We start from the raw sequence: 27474 nt of genomic DNA on the forward strand, positions 1-27474 counted from the left end.
ACACACAAACCGACCGTCAGAGTTTAGCATGCACATTGTAGCCAGTGGAGATGGACGCTCCGTCCCCTCTCGGGTCAGTGATCCGCGTGAATTATAGATTACAGCTTTTCTTTGACAGAATTTGTAGACAGACCCATGGGACACGCTCGGCAGAGAGAAAAGACTATGAAAAGCACACCGGATCCAGAGATGAGGAGGAAGACGGTCCTCTGTACTTTGGATTTCACCTCTGGGTGTTTTATGGTGAAATATCAACCGAACAATGAGATTCTCAGTTACTATAGGAGGCCCCAAAGCTGCAGCCTTCATTTAAAGTTAAAGTTACATCTCAGAAAAATGTGCAATGAACCACCCTGCTAAACGTGGACGATTAAAGTAATCGCTTATTTCAAATAAAATTGGGTTTCAAAATCTGTCCTAAAGAGAATTCAGCTTGAACACATGAGCAGTGGAGGGAGAGGCTCAATCTGGCTGAGTCAGGTCAAAGTTTGTTGAATTTGACAGGTTTAGGTGGTTTTACTGTAACTTTAAAGAAAATTATATCACTGATGGTCTACTGGCCAGTTAACTTCAGATTTCTGAGCAGCCTCACAGCGTTCCAACCTCAGCAGTTTTATGCTGCCTCTTCAAAAAATGATTCCAGGGTTTTAGTATCTCCATGCATCTTTATTATAAAGTATATGCAAATACAGTTTGCAACAACTTCGCTGCAAGATCGCTAAGTTGGCCTTTCATTCTCTTGGATATAAATCTGATTATCTGAGCTGGTTGGAGCCCCTCACATCTCAGCTTGGCTTTTGACTAAATTGATCCAGTTCTTCCTCTTCTATAGCTCATCCTCTGCAGTTTAAAAAGCCAAATCAAGTTCTGGAAATTCTGGCATCCAGGGAAGAGGAATTTCTGTGAAGAAGGCAATAGATGGAGAGCTAGATGGAATAGTTGGCTTGTCTAGAGATAATGATTGTTCTGGGACTGTTTATAACGGAGGTAAATACTGCCCACAACTGGGGATAAAAGTCTTATTTAGATTTAACTTGCATAGAATACCAGCACTCACTGATGTAGACTAGTCCAGGACAAAAGTGAGAAATTAGACCATAACTTAGGCGGCTTCTGCCTGCTTTGGATTCCCGGTTGACAGGATGCAGATGAGTTTGTGTGTTTGCATGTGTGTGTGTGTGTTTGCATGTGTGTAAAAGCCATTGACTGTGATAATGGAAGACAGTATGGCCTGTGTGATTTGGCTTCTCATGGGACAGTTTGTCTTTGATTAGAGCGCAGTGGAGAATGGCTGACTGCACTGGAACCTTAATTGTCTCCCTGAATCACTGCACGGTGACTTCTGACAGAAAAGCTGACATGACTGACTGACTCCACTCTCTGAAGTACATGTCTGGTTAATTACGGTTGGGTCTGTGGCTTTGGTGAGACTGCAGGCAAATCAGATTTTTCTCAAATATTTTTCTAAAGCAGAGACTGTCCTCTGTTAAATGGAAGTGATTAGATTGGATTAGTGTCATGACATCATCAGTCAATGCAACCTGTACTCAGAGCAGCTCGGGGGAATCCTGCTTTGTAAATAAAATGACTTCTAATTACGTTAAAAGAACATGTGACTTCTCGTGGTGGAATGAGCAGGTGAACAGGAGACATGGCATCCATGAGGGTAATGGTTGTCTTTACCAGTTAGTTTTCAATTCTAACTCGTGAAAAGGAACCCTAAACCCAACCAGGAAGTGCTTTAGTAGATTGTTGTCGTGTTATTAAGTGAACATAAAATAACTGTCTATTTAAAGAGAACCAAGATGTTCTTCTATGCTTAACGAAGAGTTTCTAATGCCTAAACCTGGCCGGTATGTCCAGGTTTATGTGCCTAAACCCAACTGAGCAGCAAGTTGGGGGAAAAAAGAAGGGAAACTTAAAACAAAAGACGTGTAACGGGCTCTGGATCAGCTGGGTGTAACTCTGCATCACCTCTAAACCTCGAAGCCGAGACTTGGATTTATTATCAGAGCCACAGCAGCGTTCAACATAACCTTGAGTGTAATTAAATGGGGCAGAACTGATGCTCTGAACTGAATCTTAAGACACCAGAACAATCACATTTCTGGAGAAAATTTCAAGCTAACGATACAGTCAATAGACAGATGTTTTTTAATCTTTGCCTTATAATTTTATGACATTTGAGAGGAGAGCAGGAGCAGCATCACCCCAGACTTATGCACACAGCTTGTAAAAAAGCCTAAGCTTAACAAACCTGCTGTGCCTTGTAATGATTGGAGGATGGATTTTATTTTTGCCACTAGTCATATCCTTAAATAATTAAAAAGTTGCAGAGATAAGGTCACCAGAGTCTTATCTGGAACTCCTCTGATAGTTTGTCATGTTCACCTCGTCCACAGAGCAGCTCGGGGGACTCCTGCTTTGAAGCAGTCGGCAGGGTGTTGCCTCTCTATTTCAAGTTTTAAAAAAGTCTCAAACTGTCCACATTCACACTGCGCTTTAGGGAAGTTTAAACTTCTTTGATAGATTTTAAGGTGCACGGTAGCACTTGTGACAGTTATATGAAAACTGATCAATGATGTCTTACATTAGTGGAGGAAATTATGCTGACAGTCGAAGACTGTATCGATCCTTTTCTTTGTCATCATGTTGCTGTGTTGGTGGAGGAAGCCAACATTTCAGCCTGGTTTCATCATATTCCTTTATCCTAATTGAAATTATATACAGTATCACAACAGCACTTTTGCTGGTGAAAGCATGCTCTCATGGGCTGTGATTTGAGCTCAGACTGAAGCTTTTTAAGGCTTTCAGGACAAAAGCTCCATCTAATTAGCTAAAAATACAACATGCTCATCTGATTTTATTTACTTTGTCTCCCTGGTTGCTTTTTGTCCACTTTGAGAAGCTCTTTCATACAACAAATGGATTTAGAACAAAGTCATGGAGACTGAAGAGGATAATTAAGGAAAATTAACTTATTACTAATGTTTGTTTTGAAGATGTCTGTCAGAATGACCTGATTTTATTCTTAAGTAGTGAAAATGACTTTTTCCACAGGTGTATGAGAGAGGAACCAACGTGGAGCAATTTGTGACCCGTTTCCTTCTGAAGGAGTCGGCCAATCAGATCCAGTCTCTCCTGAACTCTGTGGAGAGTGCAGTGGATGCCATTGACGAGCAGCACAGCCAGTCGGGGTGAGCCGATGAGGGTGTCGCTGGTTATGTGTGAAACTGGGAGTGTTTGTGTGTGTGTGTGTTCATAGCAGTGCACATGTTGTGGCATAAAGTGTAAAACTCAGACTGTCAGCGGCTGTAATTGAAACCAGACAGTGTTTCAAGCACAAATCTTCTCTGGTTAAAACTTCTGTCACTCTTACAAACACACACACAAACCAATTTTCTTCTGCTTCACAACATTTTCATCAACATCATTCTTATATCAGATCATCACTTCCAGCATATTTGATTCTTCTGTCCTCTGTCATTCCCTTCTTTAAATTCAACCTTTGTCACAATAATCTTCAGTCTCTTTCTTCCTCTTCATATTTCAGTCATCAACCTGCTAAAGTGAGTCCACGGGTGCCAGAGAAGCTCCAGCCAAATGCCGTCCCTGACTATCCCCCTAACAACAGAGTGAGCGCCAGCAGAGAGCCCGTCAGGACCATCAACACCGCTTCAGGTGATGACCACCGACGCTACGGTTGCACGCCATCTGTCATGTGCTGCTACGATTAGCACTGCATTTCGTTCCTTTATTGAGGACGAGCACAACTCAGTTCAGCACTTTTTACACACACATTCATGCACATGCACACAGTCAGTGGGTCAACATGATGAGGTTAACTGGATTACAGCTACAGTTGGGTTCTGCTCCTTATCTGAGGGTAATTATCCTTGGATATATGGCGGTGAATGAATGGAATCACTGGCACAAAGCATGTCATACCCCGGTACGATAGGTGGCGCTGTCCACATTTCAGCTATCGCTAATAGAGCCACTTCCTGTTGGCGTCTTCACCACCAACAACAACAAACTCAGGCATTCAGAAAGATGGCGAACGCAGAGCGAGATGAAGCTGCGTCCCTCTACATCTGTGATGAGCTGGTTATGGCACAGACGATGCACAACGGCGCATTCTCCATCGCGTTGTTTGTTTCTTTCTGACGGTGGCGACAACAACAGTAATATCGTCTCCTTGGACTTCCGGGTGACGATCGTGGGAAAAAATCTGGAGCATGCTCAGAACGCTCGATCCGATCCACTGTCGTCTACGTGCACGTTCAGTGCACGTTTTGATCAGTTATCTTGGGTCTTAATTCGATTGCAAATAACCCGATTCAATCCGTTTTCTTGTCAGATTAAGGTGTCGACATGAACTGAATAACTCAGTTTTCTTGTAATTTAGCCATTAATCCGATCCGATGGCGCTCATGTAACCGCACTGACTCAAATGAACAAGATGGCCGGTTGCTCTTTCTGAAGATGTACAGGACCAACACATGTCATCCTTCTGTAATCTTCTTCTTCACCCTCTCTCCTCCTTCACCAGATGGTAGTTCACACCAGCATATGCTCAACTTTGCACTTCTTTGAGCAAATTGCTCGCTGGCGAAATGACACTTGAGATGTTTTTGAGTTATGGCAGCGTTTTATCGCTACACAAACTTGAGATGAGTGAAAATAAAAACCCATCCAGCTGAGTGGAGACTTGGGTGAGAGGAAAGACTCAAAGGCCAGAGCAAAGGGTATTCAATTACTTGGCGGATGTTGTTATTGACGAGTGGACGTTAATGGTGAAGAGTGTTGTTTCAGGGTCAGTGTGTCTTTTTGCCCCGAGCAGGAGGGCTGTGATAAACACTGTCAACATCAGCAGGGATTCAGCTGTTCTACTACATCAATTTCTTGAATGTTTCAACCTTATATTTCTTCTCCTCTGGCCATGAAAAGTCTAACCCAGGAAAAATTACATTTCATATGAGTGAAGCCTTAAAGACGCACACTATTTTTTTCCTTTTAGGAAATAACAATGTACTTGAATTATAGATTTGTTATTTGTACACAACATGGCTTTTAACCACCTTTTTCCATCAGTTTAGCGTTCCCATCTTTCCTCTGCTTCACACTCTCAATAAGTATCGTTAAGCATCAGAACCAGTTGGATGGTTTGTTGCAGAACAAAGATATGGGTTAACCTGCTGCATCCGGTGCTTCTGTAAGATAAATAGGTCCTTTTGTTCTTTAAGCCTTAAAGTCCTGCTCCAGCAGTTACTGATCTTCTAAAATTCTACAATTTTACGCCTTTGCCATAAAAAAAAGCCCCCATGGCCTTATTACTGCACGAGGCATGAGTCTCCAACTTCCTGCTAATACAGTAAGGACTCAGCCTTTCTGCACTTCCTCAGTTCCTTCCAACTCTGTCAAACTCTCTGTTTTACTCATCTTGGCAAGACCAAACGGCAGTAAAATAGATGATGATAAGGACTCCTAACTCTGTCACTGAGCACCAGAATCGTAGGGGTCTTATGGACTTTCTGCACAGGAAAAGAGACTGTGGCCCCTTATGAGCCATATGCCACAGATGGTGTGTTCTCTCAGAGAAACTGCAGACACAGCCCGGAAATATAGACGTTTGCAACCAGCTGTTGGTGGTGTTGAACAAGGCTTTTTCTGCAGTGATCAGTGCTGTGTATGCTGTTTAAATTCGACTGAAATAAAGCCTTTTACAATACGCCACAGTGAATACAGTCAAAGCATCCAAGATAGAGGCGACTCGCCTTTAAAGCCTTCCAGTTACCCACTGATTTGACCCATTCACAAGCATCCAGACAATACATTTCCATAAAACTTTTAGCCCCCCAAAAAAACACTTTCTTAAATATATTCCCACAGATCACTTTTGCATGTTGAGGTCGACAGATGTGCCTCATCTTTCACATATTTTTTTCTGATAAATCTGCGATGCAAGTCAGAACAAATTCATCAAAGGCATCATTGGCCTTTCATCCACTCAAGTTTGCAAAATGCATACCAGCCTTTTCCAGAACCAACACATTTAAATACAGACTGACACAGAATGTGAATGACTCAAATCAGGTTTAATTGAGGAGAAAATCAATACAGACGCGCTCTTCATTCTGCTGCTGGTTCTGAAGGCTCTAATTCCTCATGCACTTCTTTAATTGACCACTTACTTTAAGTCCATGGAAATGACCACTGGGCTTTTACATTATCTGCAGCAGTCTCCATGGTTACAGGCTATGGTTTAGCTGATAAGTGTCTGCATGTGTGTGTGTTCAGGCTGTAGGGAGGGAGCTCTTAATTGACTGGCTGTTGAAGCTCTTAATGAATGAGTGGACAGAGCTCAAATTTTGTGTGTGGGGGCCATCGGGGGATGAAAAGTGGCCATCGGCTCAATGGAAAGCAAAGAGGAGAGGCGAGGACGGGGGGGGGGGGGGGGGGGGGGGGGGGGTATGGGGAAGGAAAGTGATAAGACAAACATCTGTCGGAAGGGGTGCAAATGATAGGGAAACAGGGTGTTTTTCACTGTTGGACGTGCCCGGACAGTGGGACACCTCACCAGGGAGGCGTCCAGGGGGCATCCTAACCAGATGCCACCTCATCTGACTCCTCTCAATGCAGAGGAGCAGCGGTTCTACTCCGAGCCCCTCCCGGATGACTGAGCTTCTCACCCTATCTCTAAGGGAGAGCCCAGACACCCTGCAGAGGAAGCCCATTTCGGCCGCTTGTATTCGCGATCTCGTTCTTTCGGTCTCTACCCACAGCTCGTGACCATAGGTGAGGGTAAGAACGTAGATTGACCAGTAAATAGAGAGCTTCGCCTTCTGGCTCAGCTCCTTCTTCACAACGACGGGTCGGTGCAGAGCAACACTGCAGACGCCGCACCGATCCGCCCGTCAATCTCCCGCTCCATTCGTCCCTCACTGTGAACAAGACCCCGAGATACTTGAACTCCTCCACTTGGGGAAGGATTCTGTACATAAAAATTATAAACATACCATTTCAATTAAATTACTACTATTTACAACCTGTGAAGACCCAGATCTACCCAAGAGAGCCAACACTGATCATTTCCCTTAAGGAGGACATCACATGGCTTTCTAATTACCTCAAGAAGAACGATTCTCTCCTATGCAGCTTCATGGAGGTGGCTTCTGGATAGTCCAAGCAGATATCTTTCCTGCAGCACTCCAGTAAACTTTCATGTGACCCAACCAGCTATCCACTGTTCACTGGGATCGCCGACACTGCTGCTCTCCCTAAAACTAGGCCCACTACCTCTATGCAGAAGATGACCGCTCTCATTCAGCGACCTCATCATCCTGACAGGAGATCATCAAAGAAGCTGCGCTCTGATGTTCTGGCTGTCTTCCAAGTTATTCACTGATGGCCTGAGGCTTGTTGAGTCTTCCCAGTCTTAGTTCCTCATAGTTTCCATGCCTCCATTCTGCTGGTTGATTGTATAGACTGATAATGAGAAAATAAAAATCATCTCAGGAGAATGACGGATGTTCACTGCTATCTCTTTGGAAGCTCTTCTTATTAAAAAGCAAAAAGTTTTGCCAAAGTTTAATACCACTTTTAAATCAAAGCTAATTAGGAGTCACCCAACGTGGTTGTGTATCTTGAAATCACTGGAATATGAGGCAATTAAACAGAGCTCCTCAAAGAAGCTGACTTCACACCCATCCAGTTCTTCACTGTCTTTGAACAGATCAACTTCTTTTTCATAAACGCGTATAATTGCCTATTCATCAGTCTCTTTCAAACTCCCCCCTAACCTGAAATATTCATGGTGAAACAATAGTAACAAAAGTAAGAGATGAGAAGGAAAGAGGAAAAACAGTGTAGGTGGTGTAATTCTTTCAGTACTCTTAGCTAACGATGAATCAGGAGTCACAGTATCATATATCAGTGTACTGCACTTTCACAGCTCCAAAACGCTGCCTGATTATCATGAACGATGCCAGTCAATAATGTGCGTGGTGTGAAAGCTAAAGAGAGAAAATATTTAGAGCATGTTGGTGGATGAGCTGTTTATTCTCAGGTGTAAAACACATAAATATTGCAACAGCAAAGAGACTTGGGAGATTAAATTTCATTATGTATCAGATCTATTTGAATAAATGTAATCCTGCCACATGAGATCTTATCGTAGAATATCTGTTTCACTTCCTTGAGTCTGTGTTGCAGGTGCTGTGGAGGTGAGGAAAGAAGGTCTGGAGGCTCAGATCAATCGCCTGGCAGAACTGATCGGACGTCTGGAGAACAAGGTAAACAATAAAGAGGTTGAACTGATTCATACTAATTCCCAAAAGGTTTATTATAACCAAAACACACTGCATACACCAAGTCCTAGATCATCTTAAACCCACATTAAGTCTTAGAACATCTGAGCACATTTTCTTCATTAAGTTTGGACACTTTTGTTAAAATTGACCCAAACCTGCAGCAAAATAATATTCACTATAATAACTCAACTGTGTAATATTCAGAGTTTAAAATATCGCCCAGCAGAAGCTTATATTTCTCCTGAATTTGTAACGTTTTAACCCATTAAAGTGACACATCTGGAGTTAGAATAAATCCTGTGTTAGTGATTTCTAACCTTTTTAACTTATTCAAAGGTTACATATTTCTGAGATGAGAGCAATTGTTTGATTCAAATCATTTTCAGAGGGTATAAAAAGGTCAATTCCATCCTAAAGGTATTATGAGCGTATGTACAGGAGAACTAAACTGGTTTTGGCCTTTATATGAGGTAGGTCTTGATGCATTTCCTCCTGCTTTTGAGTTGCACAGAGAACTAAATTAACTGGATTTTATATCATACCATTTTTTTCTCATTTATATTCCATTACACTTTCTGTGGTAGAGGGTGGAATAAGATTTAAAGTTAAATGGAAGTGAAAGATTTTTTTCTGCCTTCAGAGAAACCTAGATGAGGTCTTACCCTTGTTTTGATAGACCTCGATCTGCTGCCTGGAGTTTTCATTAGAAGCACGGATACTGTGACGTGTAAACGCCTGATCCAGATTTCTTAACAGGCTCTGCTGGTAAAAATCACTGAGATGATAAGACAATAAACAGAACTGCACAGTCGTTATCAGAAATGCAGATTCAAACAAAAAGGTCCATATATTACTGGCAGAAATATATGGATCCCAGAAAAAAACTCTGCTTCGTTGCCTATTTTACTTTAATCATAATTCACTAAATTTACTTCATGGTCTATTTAAGAAGATAGAAAACTAATGATTTAGACCATGAAAGAATAATGAAAATGTGCACTAAGATCACAAATCAAATGAGAAGTTGGGTCATTTTCCAACAGACCTCTTTTGGAAACCACATCAGTCGCCCCCTGCTGGCCATGTGTTAAAATACAGATTGAAGGTTGTGACACATTTACTCCCATCTTTTTTTTGTTGTTATCGATTTGTAAAAACAAACTTTGGTGAAGGTAGTTCCCTCCCAAAAGGTCCAGTCTGCCTTCACAGGTTAGCCTCAACGTCAGTGAACCGTTCAACAAGGACGGCTCTGCTGTAAACTGAAAAATCAGTTTGTCAGCTCCACTTGGTGCAGAATAAACTCAAATTTTGTTTCATGGGGACATTAAATGACCATGTATGAAATGACATGGATGTGAATATACATACTTCTCACGTTCCATGTAACCACAGATCGTACCAACCAGGACACTGATGTGCAACCACATCCTGGAACTGATGATTAACCCATTCAGACCTGAGGCATATATTAAGGATCCAAGCTAAAACCAAAGTTGTCTTAAACGTTGAAAACTTTCATTTTCTAGCTGTGAAACTATAATATAGTTCAGAACTAAAATAAAAAATGTTTGCTTGTATTGGGAATTATGTCCATGACTGTTGAAAATGATGACATGTAAGCGTGCAAATGTCCCTCCAGGAGCCAAAGGGAGTTATATATTTTCTAAACAGGTTCATTCATGTACATTCAGCATATTTTGGCTGCTCATTTTACCTTCTACGGACAACACAGTAATTTAATTTATCTCAACTTTTGTGCAACAAATATTTACCTTAAATCAAATGTACTGTATATAAACATCTCGTCTTCTTTTGTATGACAAGGAAATAGAGAATATTCTTGGACATACAAGTAATCTCCAGTTTCTAAAGATAAATAACCGAGTGGTAAGAATTTAGTTCAACCTTTATATAGACTTGTGGACTCTGGTGGTTCTCTGAAGTAATCCTTTAGACACTAGAACGCTTAATTAAACTTGTTCTTTGACAGAGTTGCCATTTTGTGAATTTGATATATAGCACTGGTCATATTGGGAACACCACAGCAGCCTACAGAGGCTAAAGGCTGGCAGAGGATGAGGCAGGAAAGCGGAGCAGAAGACGCTGGTTGGTTAATGAGGAGCTGGGCTTTAAGAGGCAAAGAGGGAAGAAAGGAGGGAGAGGATGAAAAGATATATGCACATTGTCTTCTTTCTCACCTATTTGCCTCCTCTCCTCATCGTTTCTGTCACTCCATTCTTGCGTGTTGCCTCCATCTCATCCAGTACTGCTCATGTTGAGACTAATGGAGCCCCTGCAGACTCGCCTGTATTTGACAGAGTGAGCCACCACGGCAGAAAGAGCTAAGAATAACCAAATACTGTGTTTTCCCATGGTGAAGGAAGAAGGAGAATGAGGGAGGAGAGATGGGTCATCACATTAAGAAAGAGGATGGAGGAAGAACCTGTATCATCAGCCCTGGTTTCCCGTTAGAAATAACCTTTAAGCTCTGACTGTGATCTAATATGTTTCTGACAAACAGCTCAGGTTTAAATAAAACTGTTTCCCTCTGAGGAGTGACCTCAATTTTTACTGAAATGACTGAAACACCTTTTACTAAAGAATTGTTCAGTAATCACGTGTGACCTCAAAGCCCATTACTTTAACCTGAGGTTGACTTGTTTACGGTCGCTGTGGCACCGGGGAAATCTTTCCACAGCTGACTGACCACAGTTCAGTTGGATTTTCACACATTCAGAAAGCACTTCATTTTTTTTTATAGACTACATAACTGTTCCCGGTTCAAGCTTTAAAATTGCAGAGATTGAAACGACAGTGCATTCATTGAACTGTTCTTCTTCCATTAAATCAACAACCTTAAATCTAAATAGGTGTTTAAAAGTCAGGGCAGCTCTTAACCTTGTCTCAAGAGCCTGTTTTGTTTTGTTGAAGAGAAATTAGATGACCAGTCATTGGCTTTGATGACTTACACCAGAACAATTATCCAAGATTATTCTGAGAGAAGATACAATATACTCTGTATTTATAGATTACTGAGCAGCTGTTTAATTATTATTAAAGTTACATGCAATGGTCCCCTTCCGTTCAACATAAACCTTTTAGCCTTATTCACTTATTCATGAAATGGTCTGACAACCAGTTTTATGATTTGTGCTTTGAAGCTGCAGAACACCAACCAGAACCTCAGGAAGACCATCCTAACTACATCTGTATTGGGCTGTACAGCTAATCAGCATTTCAACCAATGAAATCAGAAGCTAGTGCAAGCTAAAGGAGACGTTAGCAAAAGCTAGGTGGAGAACACAGTTTATGACCATGATGCTACAAAGCCAGGTTCTGGAAGCCTTCATTTAAATATGTTAAACAGCAGAAGTGTATTCAGCTTATTTGGAGACATCGTAGTGTCCCACCAAAGATACCAGAGGGGAGACTGCTCTGCAGTCTTAATTTTTTTTGGGCTGCTACTTTGTAAATTTGACCCTAAAACAGCTGGGTTATGAAATCAAACAAATTGAAAGGCTTGAAGCTGTTTCATCTATTAATCCGGGAGACACCACAAGTATAAGCAGGCATGTCTGTTCACAGATTAATTAAAGTTTCAATGAATTTTCTCTCTGTTCTGCTTTGCAATTACTTTGTTCATGTGTTGAGTCTTAATGCTTGGAGCTGCACAATTAGATCTCATGGCAATTTGTATAAGTTGCATGCCACTTTGGGCACTTTTTTGCAGTATTTTTTATGCATTTTAAGCTTTTGGCCTGTTGTTTTCCACCATTAAAATGACTTGCCAAATGATTTGGGTTAAGTACAGAGCATGGGATAATAACATGCCACTTTGGGTACTGTTTTGCTTGTCATTTATATGCATTTTAAGCTTTCAGCATGTCATTTTACACCATTAAAAAGACTAAATGATTAGAGTTAAAGTACAGGGCTGGGTGTCACAGAATTATAACGTGTCATATGACTTTGCATGTGATAACTATGATATTTCAACACATTAAATGTCTTGTTTCTCCACAGTGCATGCCCTACATTGCCATACAAAAAACTGCAACATGCAACATGACTTTGAGTGTCATTCATACACTTTTTCATGAGACCGGGCCAAGCTGTGGGTGTGATGGGCAGCAGCCGGGCAAGCAGCTCTCTGGATTTGTTACCGTTCTGATACTTCCACCTCTGTGTGCCTTTGTGTGATTTATCTTCCTCTTCTTGAGAATCACTGGTTCAAACATATGAGGCTGAATTACACCATTATTAGACCTGATAATTGCAGAGCATAGCAGACAAGATGGGCATTGTCATCTTGTGGTGGGTGGAAATCTGGGAGTGGCCAGATTAGCATATTCATAGATCCCTGTTCGCTAAAAGAGGAAATAGGTTTATAGACATACCCAAGCCAATTTATGGCCATGGGAGGATTTTTTATGACATAAAATTAGAATTGTTCTATTTTTGGTAACACAGATGATTATTTATAGGGGATGAATAACTGCTGGAGAGGGGCTTGAGAATTGTAGAGTAGAGAATTGACTGATCTCTAAAAGGGAATTAAAAGTTAAAAGAAGCCAAGTTTTTAGTATTTCAATCAGGATTAGTGCCTTAGTTTTGCATAATTTCTCTTGGAAAGTTTGCACACCCTAAAAGATTTGAGTTCTGAGAATTTAATCAGCTTTTTAGGGCTTTAACTTTTTCACAGCCATCTTAAGGAAAGTCTAGGTAATGCAAATGTAAAATCTTTTAAATAAAGTTGGATTCCTTAAACTCTGACCCAACATTCAGCACCCATGGGATCCTTCAAGCATCTGTTTAGCACTCTGAACATTAAAATAATTGTTGCCTTCAAAGCAAGAGAAGACTATAAGAAGATACAAACTGTTCTCAAGCAGCTGTTTTCTACGTTTAAGACTTAATTAAGAAACAGCAGTGGAACAACTGTGGAAAATTTAGATGAATTTGGAAAGTTTTAGCCTTGCAAACTGCTCGTTAGAATTGCATTAAAGGCAATTCATACTTGCACAGTTATGACCATCCGTCTGTTTTCTATACAACTTCATCCTATTCAAGATCTCCTCAGTTCAAAAGATTTGAAAAAAATAGTATAATCTAATTAATAGGATAATGATCCATGTGTTTCAGCTTGTTCACCATGTTGCTAATTTTATGCTAGGCTAAGCAAACAAGTTGCTAGCAATAACTTTAAATCAACAATCTTATTGTATGATTATGTTCAAGAAAGTGAATAAAATATTTCTTTATCAAACTGAAATATTATTTTTTTACGTTCAGTAAAGATAATGTTCATATAGAATTAAACTTAAGCATTTATTTGATGTTAGCTAAGCTAAGTTAATTGTTGCTAGTTTTGGATTCTTATTAATTAGAATTTATTAAGCAGCATCTGGTGCAACAGTGCCAAAGTGGTGGTTGTTAGTTTTCTTACTGGTATTTTAGTGGTTTTGGTTACTTCCTGAAAGACAATTAAAAAATGTTAACACTCATCTAACACTTGGAGAAGACACATTTTTATGGGAGGAATGCAGCTCCTATCGCTTTTTTCATCAAAAAAATCATCCAAATACTGTATGTGGCAGCAAATATGCTGTTAGCCATTTCATGTGGACATTAAGAACAGAGACAGTTGGATAGTTATACGTTATATTTGTTCCAGATGATTAATTATAAGTATCCTGAATGGATGCTAAAGATACTCCCCATACTTCCCAAGCGTAGCTTATTGTTAGCTTTAATGTTGTATCCTCATTTGTAAGTTGATTTGGATAAAAGCGTCTGCTAAATGCATAAACTTCCACTTTCCAACCTTAAAACCCAACTGCAGTAATGAGATGATGTAATTTGTGTCGCTTTGATTTTTGACGACTTGCTGCTGCATTTCTTGTAGGTGAAAGATTTTATTTCACAGTGAAAAAGAAACTGGCAGTAAAATTACTCTTCCAGTGACTACAAGGGGTAGCAGAAAATTATGTATACAGAAGAAAAATAGGTCACCAAACCCTTTGTTGAGAAGTGTTCTTTCAGAATAATGAGAGGAAAAGAGATCTCTGCTGGATTACATTACAGAAGACAGAGTATTGCAAAAATCATAAGAAAGCTAAATGAGGCTTTGGAGAGTCTTTGTCTCTGTGTTGGTTTTTCTCAGGTGGATGTCTGTACTGACACTGTGCAGGTGTCTGGGAGAGGAAATGATATTATCACACTGTGCCAAAGTGAATCATGAATTGTTTACTGGATGAATAATAGGCCAGCCACACACTGAGTGATGTTTTAGCTGGCAAGATGAAAATAGAAGCTTGCGTTGGCAGCACTGCTTTAATACCCGCACACCCTCCTCATAGCAGCAAATCTGTGGCGCTTCTGTTGCGACAGGTCTCACTTTCTGATTCTCCTGCTGCTTTCTGAGTTTTTTTTGTTTGTGGGCTATTATTTATTGCTCTCCATGTGCCCCAGACAAGAAAATCAAGACAACAGTTGGATTTTTGCGTCTTATCTGGTGTTTCAAAGGCTGAATACAGACAAGTGTTTCCTGCTTTTATTCTCAGCTAAAGAAAGCGTCTCATGCGCTGTCCTTCAATCAAAGATGTACTAGCTGCCAGGTCACTGTTTGTCAAAGGGAAATAACTTTAAGTTAGATTGTTTGTCTAAATCTTTTTTACTTATTTATTTAAAGTTGAAAACCATTAGCAGATGCAGTAGGAGAGAACAGTCACTTCTCTTTCTTTGAGTTCTCCTCAGACTAGAAACTGAGAGAAACAATAAGTTTTTTTTTTAGGTTTTTGCACAAACATGACTCCAGCTGGAAGCTACTGTTGCTCCACAACTGGAGGACGTGTTGATGGCAGCCTCTGTTGACACTTTCTTGGCTTAATGTGATAATGAGTTTTTATTTTGCCCCGAAGCTAGTTAGAGGAAGTTACGAGTCTGAAACAGTTTGTTAGCAGAATTATTTAAAGAGTTATGGATATGGACTCCGATCCCTCCCCCTCTCTCACAGAATCTGAACAATTAGTTTCTTAGAACAGACCTATAATAGAAGAGAACTACCAAAGGCACGCAGCAGCACAACACTAAGACTACTTTCTTTATATTTTTACATTTCTAAATGTGACAGGACTCCGCACATCATAACACTGATGAAAGCTCTGTTCTCTGACACCATTATGAAACATTTTCATCAGATTTTCACTCCTTTCTTATGAAGACTTTATCAAACTACCTTTGATATCACTGGAGACGGTTTACTTCCCACGGGTTTGGTGCTCTGAATAATAACCAGATGTTGCTTTTTGCTTTCTCCTCTAATTCAGCTGAACTGGCTGCCTGACAATTAGACACAAACACAAACAGTGACAGGAAAAGCAACACGTCTTAACTGAGCTAAAGCCAATAAATTATCTGTTTTTCAGTCTGTGAATTGTGTGAAAGTAACCAGAAACTTATCTAATGTTCTTCATCCCTGACTGTGAAACTTAATCGAAAGATTACGCCAATTAAATCATTGTTGTCTTTGAAAAACAAGATTTTTGGGTAGGAAAAAAACATGTTCAATTAAACCAATATCGTAGATAAATGGTTGCCCTTTCTAACAAATTCTGATTTTAGTTTGTGTGCTGCCATGGCCTGCCGCCCCCTAGAAACGCACACACCTGCACACACCTGCTACAAGCTGATACACATGATTCAGGCACGATTTAAAGAAGATGTTTGTTACTTTAAGTAAATAATGTTTCTAGCCTGTGTTTTAACTTGGCCTTTACAGTTCTGGTTATCAAATGTAACTTTTGTTGTTGATCTGATCTGAATCAGGATCTTTTTCTTGTTCAGACCTGGTGGAGGTTAAGCAGTCTCAGATGGTTCTGGATCCCAGGAAATGATCTAATCACCTTGTAGTAAATGCAAAGGGAGCAAATATTTTTAGGTCTGCAAATGAATCATTTGAGTAGACGGCTCCATAACAGAGTGACTTTTCACTTTTTCTCACTGAATAAAACCCAAATAAATGAAATACTGTTCAAAATCAGTCATATTTTCTTTAATTTAAAACCTACAATTATTTGACAGTAGTTATAGTTTGTTTAGTTCAAATTAAATGTCTGACAGTTCAGACATTTAAAAGAAGATTTAAGACTTTATAGGAGACCTCTACATGTAGAATAAGAAACAAAGACTGATGGATGAGCTACAACCTTCTCACAATGGGGCTATTTTTTGTTTAGAAATCAGACATTTTGTCTCCATTTGTTCATCTGCAGAATATTTGTATAGCAACACAGTCAGTGCCAGTGCATCTGATTCACTTCTGTAAAAATCCACAATCCATTACAAAACATTTGATCTTCTCCTGCCCTCTTTGTATGTAAGAAGTAACGCTGTGTGTCATGAGTCTTATTAAAGTCACAGAACAAACTTTTGACTCTATCTGTGAAACCAGAGAATAATAAGTCAAATGTGTAATGAGTAAACAACTCTTCTTCATAAAAAATCTACATCTGAGGGTTCTTTGCAGTAAACAGTCAGACACGTCTTTTATGTGCTGATCAACCAGCAGCACACAAAGCTTCCAGTCAGTCCAGCTGTGAGCGAACTGTCACCTTAAGCTTGACACCAACTTTGTGCACATCTGTGTCTTTGCACATGTGTCACCTGCCCACTGGGCCAGGCCACATTTTCTTGACTTTCCGTGCAGTGTTTGGTAAAAGTCACTGTTCAAACTGTGCTTCTCGGTGACAGAAACCTGCAGTGCCAGCTGTAAGTTTTTCAAACTGGTTATTATCTGTCTGACTCACAGACAGAGAGAGCGGGGGTGAAACGTGGAAGTCGATGTCTCGTCACCTTTTGCACACATCTGGTTGGCTGATCACAGAGACTCTGTGATGTTACGTTAAATTACTGCACCTTCACCAAAATATTCCAGTCCAATTAATACTTAATGTTGAATATCTAAAGAGGTTTCCCAGCCGTGTCTTTGTATGCAAACCTGTTTACCAGCTTACTTACAGTAAAGAAGTGATTGCACCATTTCTAAGGCCATTTACCGAGAACTTGGCAGAGGAATTTAAAAGGTGCTGCTGTATTTTTTCTGCTTAAAATCTGTGGTTTCATAGTTTCAGTTGAAAAAAATATCTGTTGAAGTTGAATAGTTTAGGAACAAGTTGATAAGAAAAAGTTAAGTGTATTTTTTATTTAAATCTCAGTCTGGCTTGGCCATGAGGGACGATGAGATTTAATAAGAAATCTCAGATGTTTCTCTTATTCACAAAGCCCAGAGTTGTTAATGTTGGCCTCACAGCGATGAAGCTTTTGTTGAAGTTGTCTATGTCATTTATGGGCAAATGTCCAGAGAGCCGGGAGCTGCAAGGGTTGCAAAGGAGCTTTCTCTTGTGAGACTGCTGAATTTATGTTTGGCTCGCGTTGTTTCCATCTCAGTCTGTCAGAATTATTCTGCACACGTAGCAGCTTTCTCGTGCCCAGCCAGTTTACCAGTGTGTGCAAAGTGTTGCTTGTTTAGATGTCATGTCGTATTTTGTGCCTCAGACCCTGAATTCTAACTTCAGAATCATGTTTTTAGGCTCAAACTGCCTCTAAAATCATACCTCATAACCAAAAAAAAACATGAAAATAAATCTTTATTATGACTACAGTGATGTATAAAACCCACAGTATATGACTCTATGAATTAAACGCACTACTAATTTATTTGGAAGTGTTATAATTTGTTTACTTTGATAAACTGGATCAGATCTTGCTTTTGGCTGCATGATTCAGTTCAACTGCCAGTAAGGTCCATCTTCTCTCACCTTTTTCTCTCTTCCTGTCACCGTTAGATTTGTCTGTTTTTAGACCAACAAAACAAAAACTAAGCAGGCAGGGTAGTGGGAAAGCAAGTCCTTTCAAGATGGCTTATTATACCATCACATTCTCTTTAGTGGAGTGCTTTCTCTGTAGGGGGGCTTTAAGAGACGGGTGCTAAAACAAAGTGTTTGAGACAGAAGGTGCTGCAACAGTGTACTTTATTTCAGGAAATATATATATATACAAGATTAATGCATGTAAACCTGAACTTGAAGACTCCTATGAAATTGTGATACTAAAACTCAGTATGATGGTTTCTTTTGGACTCTTACAGGCTTCCTGCTTATAGTGTATCAGTTGAAAACGCCTAACATTTGGCAGAGGCTGCGTAAAATCAAAGAATCACTATTTCAAATGTTACAGTTTTAAAAGAAGATCACTCATTTAAACTTTCTTGTAGATTTGCACCTTTTAATCTGACATAGCTCGTTCTGTGTTGTTTTGCTGTTCTGTGGCCCTTTCCAGACATGAGATATGAAACTTTAATAAGTAAATCAATCTGTCAAAGTTAAAGCAACAGTAACACCATAGTCGTTATCTGTGACTTTTCCACTGTCACTGTTTTTCTCAGATGAGAAACTGCACCATCATGGAAGCAGCTAAAAGTTTGGATATATTAAAAAGATGAACAGTAGCACCTTCGGGTCCTGTTCTTTAAGCTCAGATGATGTGAGAAAACAGCTTGTTGCTGCATCTGAATATCGTGGATACAATCATGGAGGAGGAACGTTTGAACAGCTGATCATATGTTAAATCAACCCAGCTGTGTGTCTCTCTGTTACTGCAGAAGTTCACACTCTTTCTGTGTTGGAAGTGACGCGTTTATCATTCTAGGTCTAACTCAGACATTAAGTAAGAACACGAGGTCATCCTGACATGACACTGACATGTTCAGCTGCAGCAGATTTCTGGGAATCGGTGCATGTCTGAAAGGGGCTGTCATGTATCCACGACTCTTTGATTCCTCCTTTGCCCGTCTCAGCGTGTCCTCTAACACGTCTCGTTGTGAGTGACTAATGTGTGCTTGAAGCTGCCTTTGTAATAGTTGCTGTCATGTCACTGGGCTTGTTGATTGACGTGTCGCTGCTCTTGTTGTTGTTGTGCTTCTATTTACAGACAGTCTCATTTGATCTGCACCAGAGGCTAACAGATACAGATGGCACCACCAGCGCAGTAAGTAGAACAAACGCTTAATGAATAAATGTTGTGCATTACGCTGCAGCACAGCCTCAGGTCCAGCATCATTTACAAAAGCCAAGAACTCCCACTGCTAAAACCTGCCGCCTCCAGAAATGACTTTGTGATGCAGTTAACGTGAGACTGCCTAGTGAATGACTTGTTCTGTCCTACAAAAATCCTGCTCACAGTATCTGTGTCACATATGTGATGTTTTCAAGTAGTTTCTATGAAATACGTCCCATAATAATAATAATTCCTGTATTTTGTTTTGTTGTCTGGTCATGAATGATTTATAGATGCTGAGTATTCTCTGGAGATAGCAGTAGTCTCACATTGTATTACACACACAGAAAACAGCTAGAATATCAGCAGACAGATGCAGTATTTTTACACTCCTCTGTGATTCATATGAAAGATCCATAAGTCTTCTCTCCAAGCTGTCTTCGGATTGAACCATAAATCAAACATTTCAGTTGAAGAAGCTGAAATATTGATGCCAATCAGGACTGCTGTAACAAACAAAATATGTGTGCCTGCGGTGAAATAATGATAAGAGTGTGATGGAGTCAGTCAAAAGCTGCATATAGGAATGAATATCTGGAAAAAAGCTTGAAATGTGGAGTCACTGTACTATCATAAAACTTTCATGGAGACATCTATAATAAAAGGAACATATGAGAGATGAGAAAAGCTGGCTGAAGCGAGAGGAGCTCAGGAGAGTCTGATGTATGTTGGAAAGTGGTTTGAACGATGCACTGATGTATAAAACCAGCTGAGCGTGGTCACTGACACTGGAGAAAAGGATATTTTCATCAGAACCAGCCACAAACAAACTATTTATACCTGAAATCATCGCCGGTCAGATCCACAGATTTCTGTAGCATCGTGAGAGCTACAGTATAAAGCTGTGTGCGCGCACACGTGCACAGATTCACATAAATGGAGGAAGAAACCACTTATTAAGCCTGTTGATGACCCAGATAAGGTTGTTTTTCCACAGTGTTTGTATGCTTTGTATTTTAAAAACAATGATTAAAGTGATTAATCAAGATTACTCAAACATAGATTATAAAAGTAAAAGTCAGAATAATGATTCTGGAGGTTGTGTAGATACATTTTCCCACTATGATGGAGGTCATGAAGGGGTCAGATTGGTAATGGACCTTTTATGGACCTGAAACAGCCGCTTCAGGCGGTACTGTCTGATAATCTTGTTACTTTTACAATAAAAGCCCTAATACAAAGGAAGAAGAAACATGTTTATTAGGATCTTCATGCACTCACCATAATCTTGCTACTACAGAACATTTTATTTCCTGCTTTATGAAAATGTCCTGCAGACATTTGTGAGAAACATGTTACTTCCTACGATCACCTGTTCTGTTAAATGTGACCACGATCATTTTAACTGATGTTCTTTCTGGCTTACTAAGCATTTCGGTCATGCAGGACACTGGCTGTGTGCACATGCAGCACAATATTCAGAGTATATCTGTCACAACACAAAGCATTTCTCAGGTTTCTAATCACCCCTAAACCTTTCTTTTTTCTAAATTCTCTTACTGCTTTCTGTGAATAGTTGATCAGAAAATGCTGTTTACATGTCATTGTTTCATTCAGAGGAAGGTCTTACTCGTATTAATGTTGGAATATATATGGATATCTGATCTGAATGATCTGAATGGACATCTCTTTATCACTTTGCTTTCTTTGTCTTTTTCACTTGTTTATTTTTCCTTTTGGTTTGATCCAGAATTATCTGGTTAAGGTTTAGCACCAAAACTACTTGGTTACTTTTAAAGCAACACTGAGTTTTACGTTACGAGAAAAGTTGGAGTAAAACAAGAGAGATCGAGATCGAGTCATTCAACGAATAATTTAATACACACTTCTCACACAGTGATGTTCTTTCTCTTCACCAAGACAAAATGCACCCAGGCAGGAGCGCTCGCTTCAGCACAAACTCAATCATTCTTGACCTAAAAATAACATTCTAAGTCACGACTGCTCAATATCACATCCACCTGTTTTACAGAGTGCTGAATCTGTCCTAACTCCTTTATATCATGTAATATGGTCGTCTGAATTTAATCATTTCACTTCAATAATACTTCATTAATCCCTGAAGGGAAATTATATTGCAGCAGAAGTAATTATTATCAAAGATATGCTGTTGTTATAGATATGTATAAAGTTGAAGTGTAGCAGAGAGGAAGGTGTGGTGGAAACCTCCAGAAGTCTCCATCGCTGGGTTGGGGTGGTGTCTTTGTAGCTTGGCAAGAAGTTAGCTGATGATGTCACGCACAGCGTCAGCAGGTAACTCAGGTGAACTCTCTCAGCAGACCACATGGACAGAAACTCACAGCCAGCAGTTCTTTATGAGTGACATGTCCAGGATTCCACCATCTGTTGCTAACCAGCTCTGTAATCTGTTAGCGCTCTGTCTGCAGTCTCTGTCTGCCCGGATAGTCTTAAAGCTGAGCAGAGAGCTGTTAGAGTTGTTCCTGCAGCCAGGTCCAGGATTCCACCATCTGTTGCTAACCAGCTCTGTAATCCTCCTCCTTTACTGTTAGCGCTCTGTCTGCAGTCTCTGTCTGCCCGGATAGTCTTAAAGCTGAGCAGAGAGCTGTTAGAGTTGTTCCTGCAGCCAGGTCCAGGATTCCATCATCTGTTGTTAACCAGCTCTGTGATCCTCCTCCTTTACTGTTAGCGCTCTGTCTGCAGTCTCTGTCTGCCCGGATAGTCTTAAAGCTGAGCAGAGAGCTGTTAGAGTTGTTCCTGCAGCCAGGTCCAGGATTCCACCATCTGTTGTTAACCAGCTCTGTGATCCTCCTCCTTTACTGTTAGCGCTCTGTCTGCAGTCTCTGTCTGCCCGGATAGTCTTAAAGCTGAGCAGAGAGCTGTTGCCTTCCTGATATCCCTGCTGTGTCATCATCAGGGGTCCAATCTTGTCCATTTTATCTGCCAGTGATCTCACACTTCCCTTGATAATCAAGGGAATAAATGATTTGAGCCTTTGTCTCCATTTTGTTCCCGCTCTGCATCCCAGACGTCTCCTCTTCAACTCATCTTGATTTGGCATTACATGGACTTTGGAAAGCTCAGTTGGCTGCTCCATCAACTTTCCTGTTGCCATAGTTATCCATCATGAGAGATGTAAACATTTCCAGAGCTTCCAGCAAAGAAAGGCACAATGTGTCCAGAGCCGCTGCAGCAGGCTGGTGGCGCCATTCTGTAATTATTATGTCTCGTAAAACACCCGAAGTTGATCAGTGACTTCTCAAAAACGCAATTTTACCACATTCAAGTGACAGAATAAAGTACAGGGAGGCATTTATTAGGATATCTCTGTCTGTAATGTGAGAAGAATCAGCACTGTCATCCCTCCAGTCATGAATTACTGACCCACAGCGTACACTAATGCAAAGCCACCTATCCTATGTGGCACCATCCAGACCTAGTTTGTAGCATTTGTTGGTCTCTTTGTAGGTGCATTGCAGGCATTTTCATGAAAATGTGTTGGTGTTTTTTGTGGTCATTGTGCCTTTTTGGAGATAGCTGTGACATTTTGCAGACAGTTTGGGGCTATTGGCACCTGCCAGGAGGTCTAAATGTTTAGAACCTCATCAAACAACGCTGCTAGCCTTAGATAAGTCACGTGCACGCTCATCTGATGTACACACGAGGTGTGCGCTTTCTCAGCGTACACAAACAGACGTGTAGTTCCATAAGTTTTTTGTGCATTTTACGTTCGGTCAAGGTTAAAGATGAGATCTACTTTTGTCTGTGTAATAATCACATATTGCACTTTTGCACACAGCAGTCGAGCCACTTCTGGCTGCCCATTAGCTGCTGTGAAGCCGCATGAGGTGGACTAAATTGTCCTGTTGTTATGGCTACAGACAGAAAAAGGTTGTTTTTTATTATTTGGCTTTTTTTTTCATTTAGAATGTGGCTGTCAGGAGAGAAACAAGGGGGAAGAGTGCAGGGAAATAATACGCTCCTAATGGCAGGAATCATTTTCTGCAGGGACTCACTGCTGAAAACATTTAGCTTAAACATCTGAGCGAGCACCCAACTTACATCCACTGAGAGGTGGTTGGGATTTAAAACACACCTCTAAGAAAGACTTCTAAGACATTCAAGCAGAACTTGGACTGACTAAAGTAAGGAGACGGTAAGACTTATGAGCCAGTGGAATTACTAAATGCTGTTATTTTTAAAAAAGAATTAAAACAATTACTTGAGATGCATTCAAACACTTTGAGCCAATTAAAGCGGGAGCTGACAATGTTTAACTGGGTTTTAACTGGCTTACAGGGTTTGTTTGTTTGCTACTGAACAAAGTAAACAGAATCTGGATGGAAATTTGAGCTTTTTGAGGAAAACATATTTGCACATGAAAACAAACTGGCATAACACTCTATTACAGTTACCATGGTAATGTAGCCCGGGCTTCACCTCTCTGCATCAGTGATGGAGTGTGGAGACGATAACCAAAAACAATTAAAGCTCAAAACTCACGCTATTTCAAACTAATATCAATACAAGACCATCCATCCTTTTTCATCTGCTCATCCGAGGTCGGGTCGCGGAGGCACCTTTACAAGCGTAAAGATCTGGTCCACTGTTCCACGACCTGGGCGAAAACCACTGTGCTCCACCTGAAGTTCGGCAATCAGTCAGAGCCTCCGCTCCAGGAGCCTCCGCTCCAACACCCTGGGAGGCTAAGTGGCTACAATATGAGAAACAAAAAGCATTTACCTTGATTACTAACTGCCCAGTTGCCTAAATCCACAAAACGTGTTCGACACACAAACCGGGAATCCTACTTCAATACAAACTTACTTTAAAAGTTGTGCTGGGTGGCAGGAAAGACCTCAACATTTGAGGTTGTGTTGTTATTCTGTGAGAGCAACAGCACAAAGGAATGGTCAGAAAGGTAAAAAAAAGCACTATTTTAATAGAGCCAGCAACCAATCCTGACATAAATCCCACAAAGAAAACACTGGAGTGTCAGAAACGGCTGCAGGAAGCTTCTGGATCACTACAAGAAACATCTTGTGTGACCAGATGAAAGTTAAAAGTACCAATATTTCTGTCTGGTGTACACTTTGGATTGAAGACATGAAATAATTTCTTATTTGCTCTGTTGTGGAAGTTTCAGTATTTTATTCAAATACTTAGATTGATTTATTTGCTTGTCTTTCTGAAGATATTCAAACTTATGTTATTGTAATTCAGGCGTTCCAATTATTCTGATCAGGACTGTAAGTTGATGTCTTTCTGATAGACACAGCTGTTTCTCTTTCAGTGTCATCCTCATCTTTTCCTCCTCTTTATGGGCAAAATCTGTATCTTCTTGTTCATTGGTGAAAGAACTGCATTTCCACAGAAGAGTAGCCCTCAGAAATGACCTTTAGTTCATGAGCTGCAGCAAAGTGCCTCAATGAACATATACAGTATGTTTTCTCCTGTAATTTGCATCCTCAGTTAAGAGACACGTTGTGCTTCCAAACTGGTGCATCTCTTTGATAAATAGAACTGTTTGCAAGGCCGGATATGGATAGGTTTAATAAAGAAAACAGATTTATTTTTCCCTTCATTTCTCTACCGCTGCCTTTCACCTCTGGTCGTCTCTCCTTTATCTCACCCTCTTACCCTCCAGCTGAGTACACCACCACCTTTTGAGCCTCCAGGTCCTCACTAACATCCCTTTCCTGCTTCCCAACACAAATTTTCTTTAACAAGGCTGGCTCACCTTTACTTTTATGTAATTTCATCCCTCTTTCTCAGGCAGTCTCTGCTCTTGACCTTCCATTTTCCACCAGGAGAAAGACTCAGATGTGATTACCCATCATCTCCTCTCCCCTTTCAGTCCTCTGTCAAAGCAATCATCCCTTATTCTCTTCACAAAAGATGCCTCTGTGAGAACTATCACCACACAGGGGATCATCAAACCATCGTGTACAGCATGACAGATGCAAAGATGCTTTTAAACTGCAGCTGTAGATATGAACTGGCGTGTGCTTTTATACTTGCAGTGAGTGACTGACGGTGATTTGTCATGTGAAGTAGGTAGATCAATCACACACACTGCATCCTGCCTGTCTTCTGATCCCCACGAGACTAACAGACATGTCGGGAAAGAGAAGCAATAAAAACAGGAAAAGCTGAAGAAAAAGACGAAGGGGTGGGTGAGATCAAGGGGCAGATTATAAAGCAATAAAGGAAAGACAATAAAACTGGGGAAGGAGAGCGAGAAATGAAAAACACCACAGGAACATGTGGATGGTTCTGTTTTTAAGAAGGGGGTTTTTAATAGAGCCTGAGGCTTTTCTTTAATCTCAGAAGCACAAATGTTTCACTCTGCCAACCTCTGTGTTTCCTGCATTGCATCCAGTGTCTTTGCACAGTTGTTTATGTAAATGAGACACTTAATTAACCAGAAAGCTGCAGCCCCTAAACAATCGTCTGTTTTCCAGGTTTAGATTGTCAAAAAGCTATGGTGTGAATAAAGAAATCAGCTGATGTGTATGGAAGTAAATCTGTGTCATAGGATGTTGAAAGAAAAAAGTGACTGAATTTCTTGCACTGAATATTTATGCATTGAAACTATGTATCTGAATGTTTTTCAATGTTAAAATATTCAACTGCAAAAACTTCAACGTTAAAATATTCAACTGCAAAAAAATCAACGTTAAAATATTCAACTGCAAAAAATTCAACGTTAAAATATTCAACTGCAAAAAAATCAACATTAAAATATTCAACTTAAAAAAATTCAACTGCAAAAAATTCAACTGCAAAACAATTCAACGTTAAAATATTCAACTGCAAAAAATTAAACGTTAAAATATTCAACTGCAAAAAATTCAACGTTAAAGTATTCAACTTCAAAAAAATAAACATCAAAATATTCAACTGCAAAAAGATTCAACCTTAAAATATTCAACTGCAAAAAAATCAACATTAAAATATTCAACTGCAAAAAGATTCAACGTTAAAATATTCAACTGCAAAAAATCAACATTAAAATATTCAACTGCAAAAAGATTCAATGTTAAAATATTCAACTGCAAAAAAATCAACATTAAAATATTCAACTGCAAAAAGATTCAATGTTAAAATATTCAACTGCAAAAAAATCAACATTAAAATACTCAACTGCAAAAAATTCAACATTAAAATATTCAACTGCAAAAAATTCAACGTTAAAATATCCAACTGCAAAAAATTCAACGTTAAAGTATTCAACTGCAAAAAAATAAACATCAAAATATTCAACTGCAAAAAATTCAACGTTAAAATATTCAAATGCAAAAAAATCAACATTAAAATATTCAACTGCAAAAAGATTCAACGTTAAAATATTCAACTGCAAAAAAATAAACATCAAAATATTCAACTGCAAAAAATTCAACGTTAAAATATTCAACTGCAAAAAATTCAACGTTAAAATATTCAACTGCAAAAAATTCAACGTTAAAGTATTCAACTGCAAAAAAATAAACATCAAAATATTCAACTGCAGAAAATTCAACGTTAAAATATTCAAATGCAAAAAGATTCAACGTTAAAATATTCAATTGCAAAAAAATCAACATTGAAATATTCAACTGCAAAAAAAATCAACATTAAAATATTCAAATGCAAAAAATCAACGTTAAAATATTCAACTGCAAAAAATTCAACGTTAAAATATTCAACTGCAAAAAATTCAACGTTAAAATATTCAACTGCAAAAAAATCAACATTAAAATATTCAACTGCAAAAAAATCAACATTAGAATATTCAACTGCAAAAAATTCAACGTTAAAATATCCAACTGCAAAAAATTCAACGTTAAAGTATTCAACTGCAAAAAAATAAACATCAAAATATTCAACTGCAAAAAATTCAACGTTAAAATATTCAAATGCAAAAAAATCAACATTAAAATATTCAACTGCAAAAAGATTCAACGTTAAAATATTCAACTGCAAAAAAATCAACATTAAAATATTCAACTGCAAAAAATTCAACGTTAAAATATTCAACTGCAAAAAATTCAACGTTAAAATATTCAACTGCAAAAAATTCAACGTTAAAGTATTCAACTGCAAAAAA

General features: G+C 39.4%; 1 protein-coding gene across 1 annotated transcript in view; it reads left to right on the forward strand.

Annotated features, from left to right (window-relative positions):
* necab2 (N-terminal EF-hand calcium binding protein 2) overlaps positions 1–27474 on the forward strand; it is a 129982-nt gene that overhangs the window by 68078 nt on the left and 34430 nt on the right. Inside the window, exons 6-9 of the mRNA XM_072386681.1 lie at positions 3061–3197; positions 3554–3681; positions 8215–8294; positions 19302–19358. Of these exons, the coding sequence (XP_072242782.1) occupies positions 3061–3197; positions 3554–3681; positions 8215–8294; positions 19302–19358 (402 nt within the window). The remainder of the gene's footprint in view (positions 1–3060; positions 3198–3553; positions 3682–8214; positions 8295–19301; positions 19359–27474) is intronic.

Source organism: Leuresthes tenuis, unplaced genomic scaffold, assembly GCF_036924035.1.
Source record: "Leuresthes tenuis unplaced genomic scaffold, fLeuTen1.0.hap1 SCAF_5, whole genome shotgun sequence".
Classification (NCBI taxonomy): domain Eukaryota; kingdom Metazoa; phylum Chordata; class Actinopteri; order Atheriniformes; family Atherinopsidae; genus Leuresthes; species Leuresthes tenuis.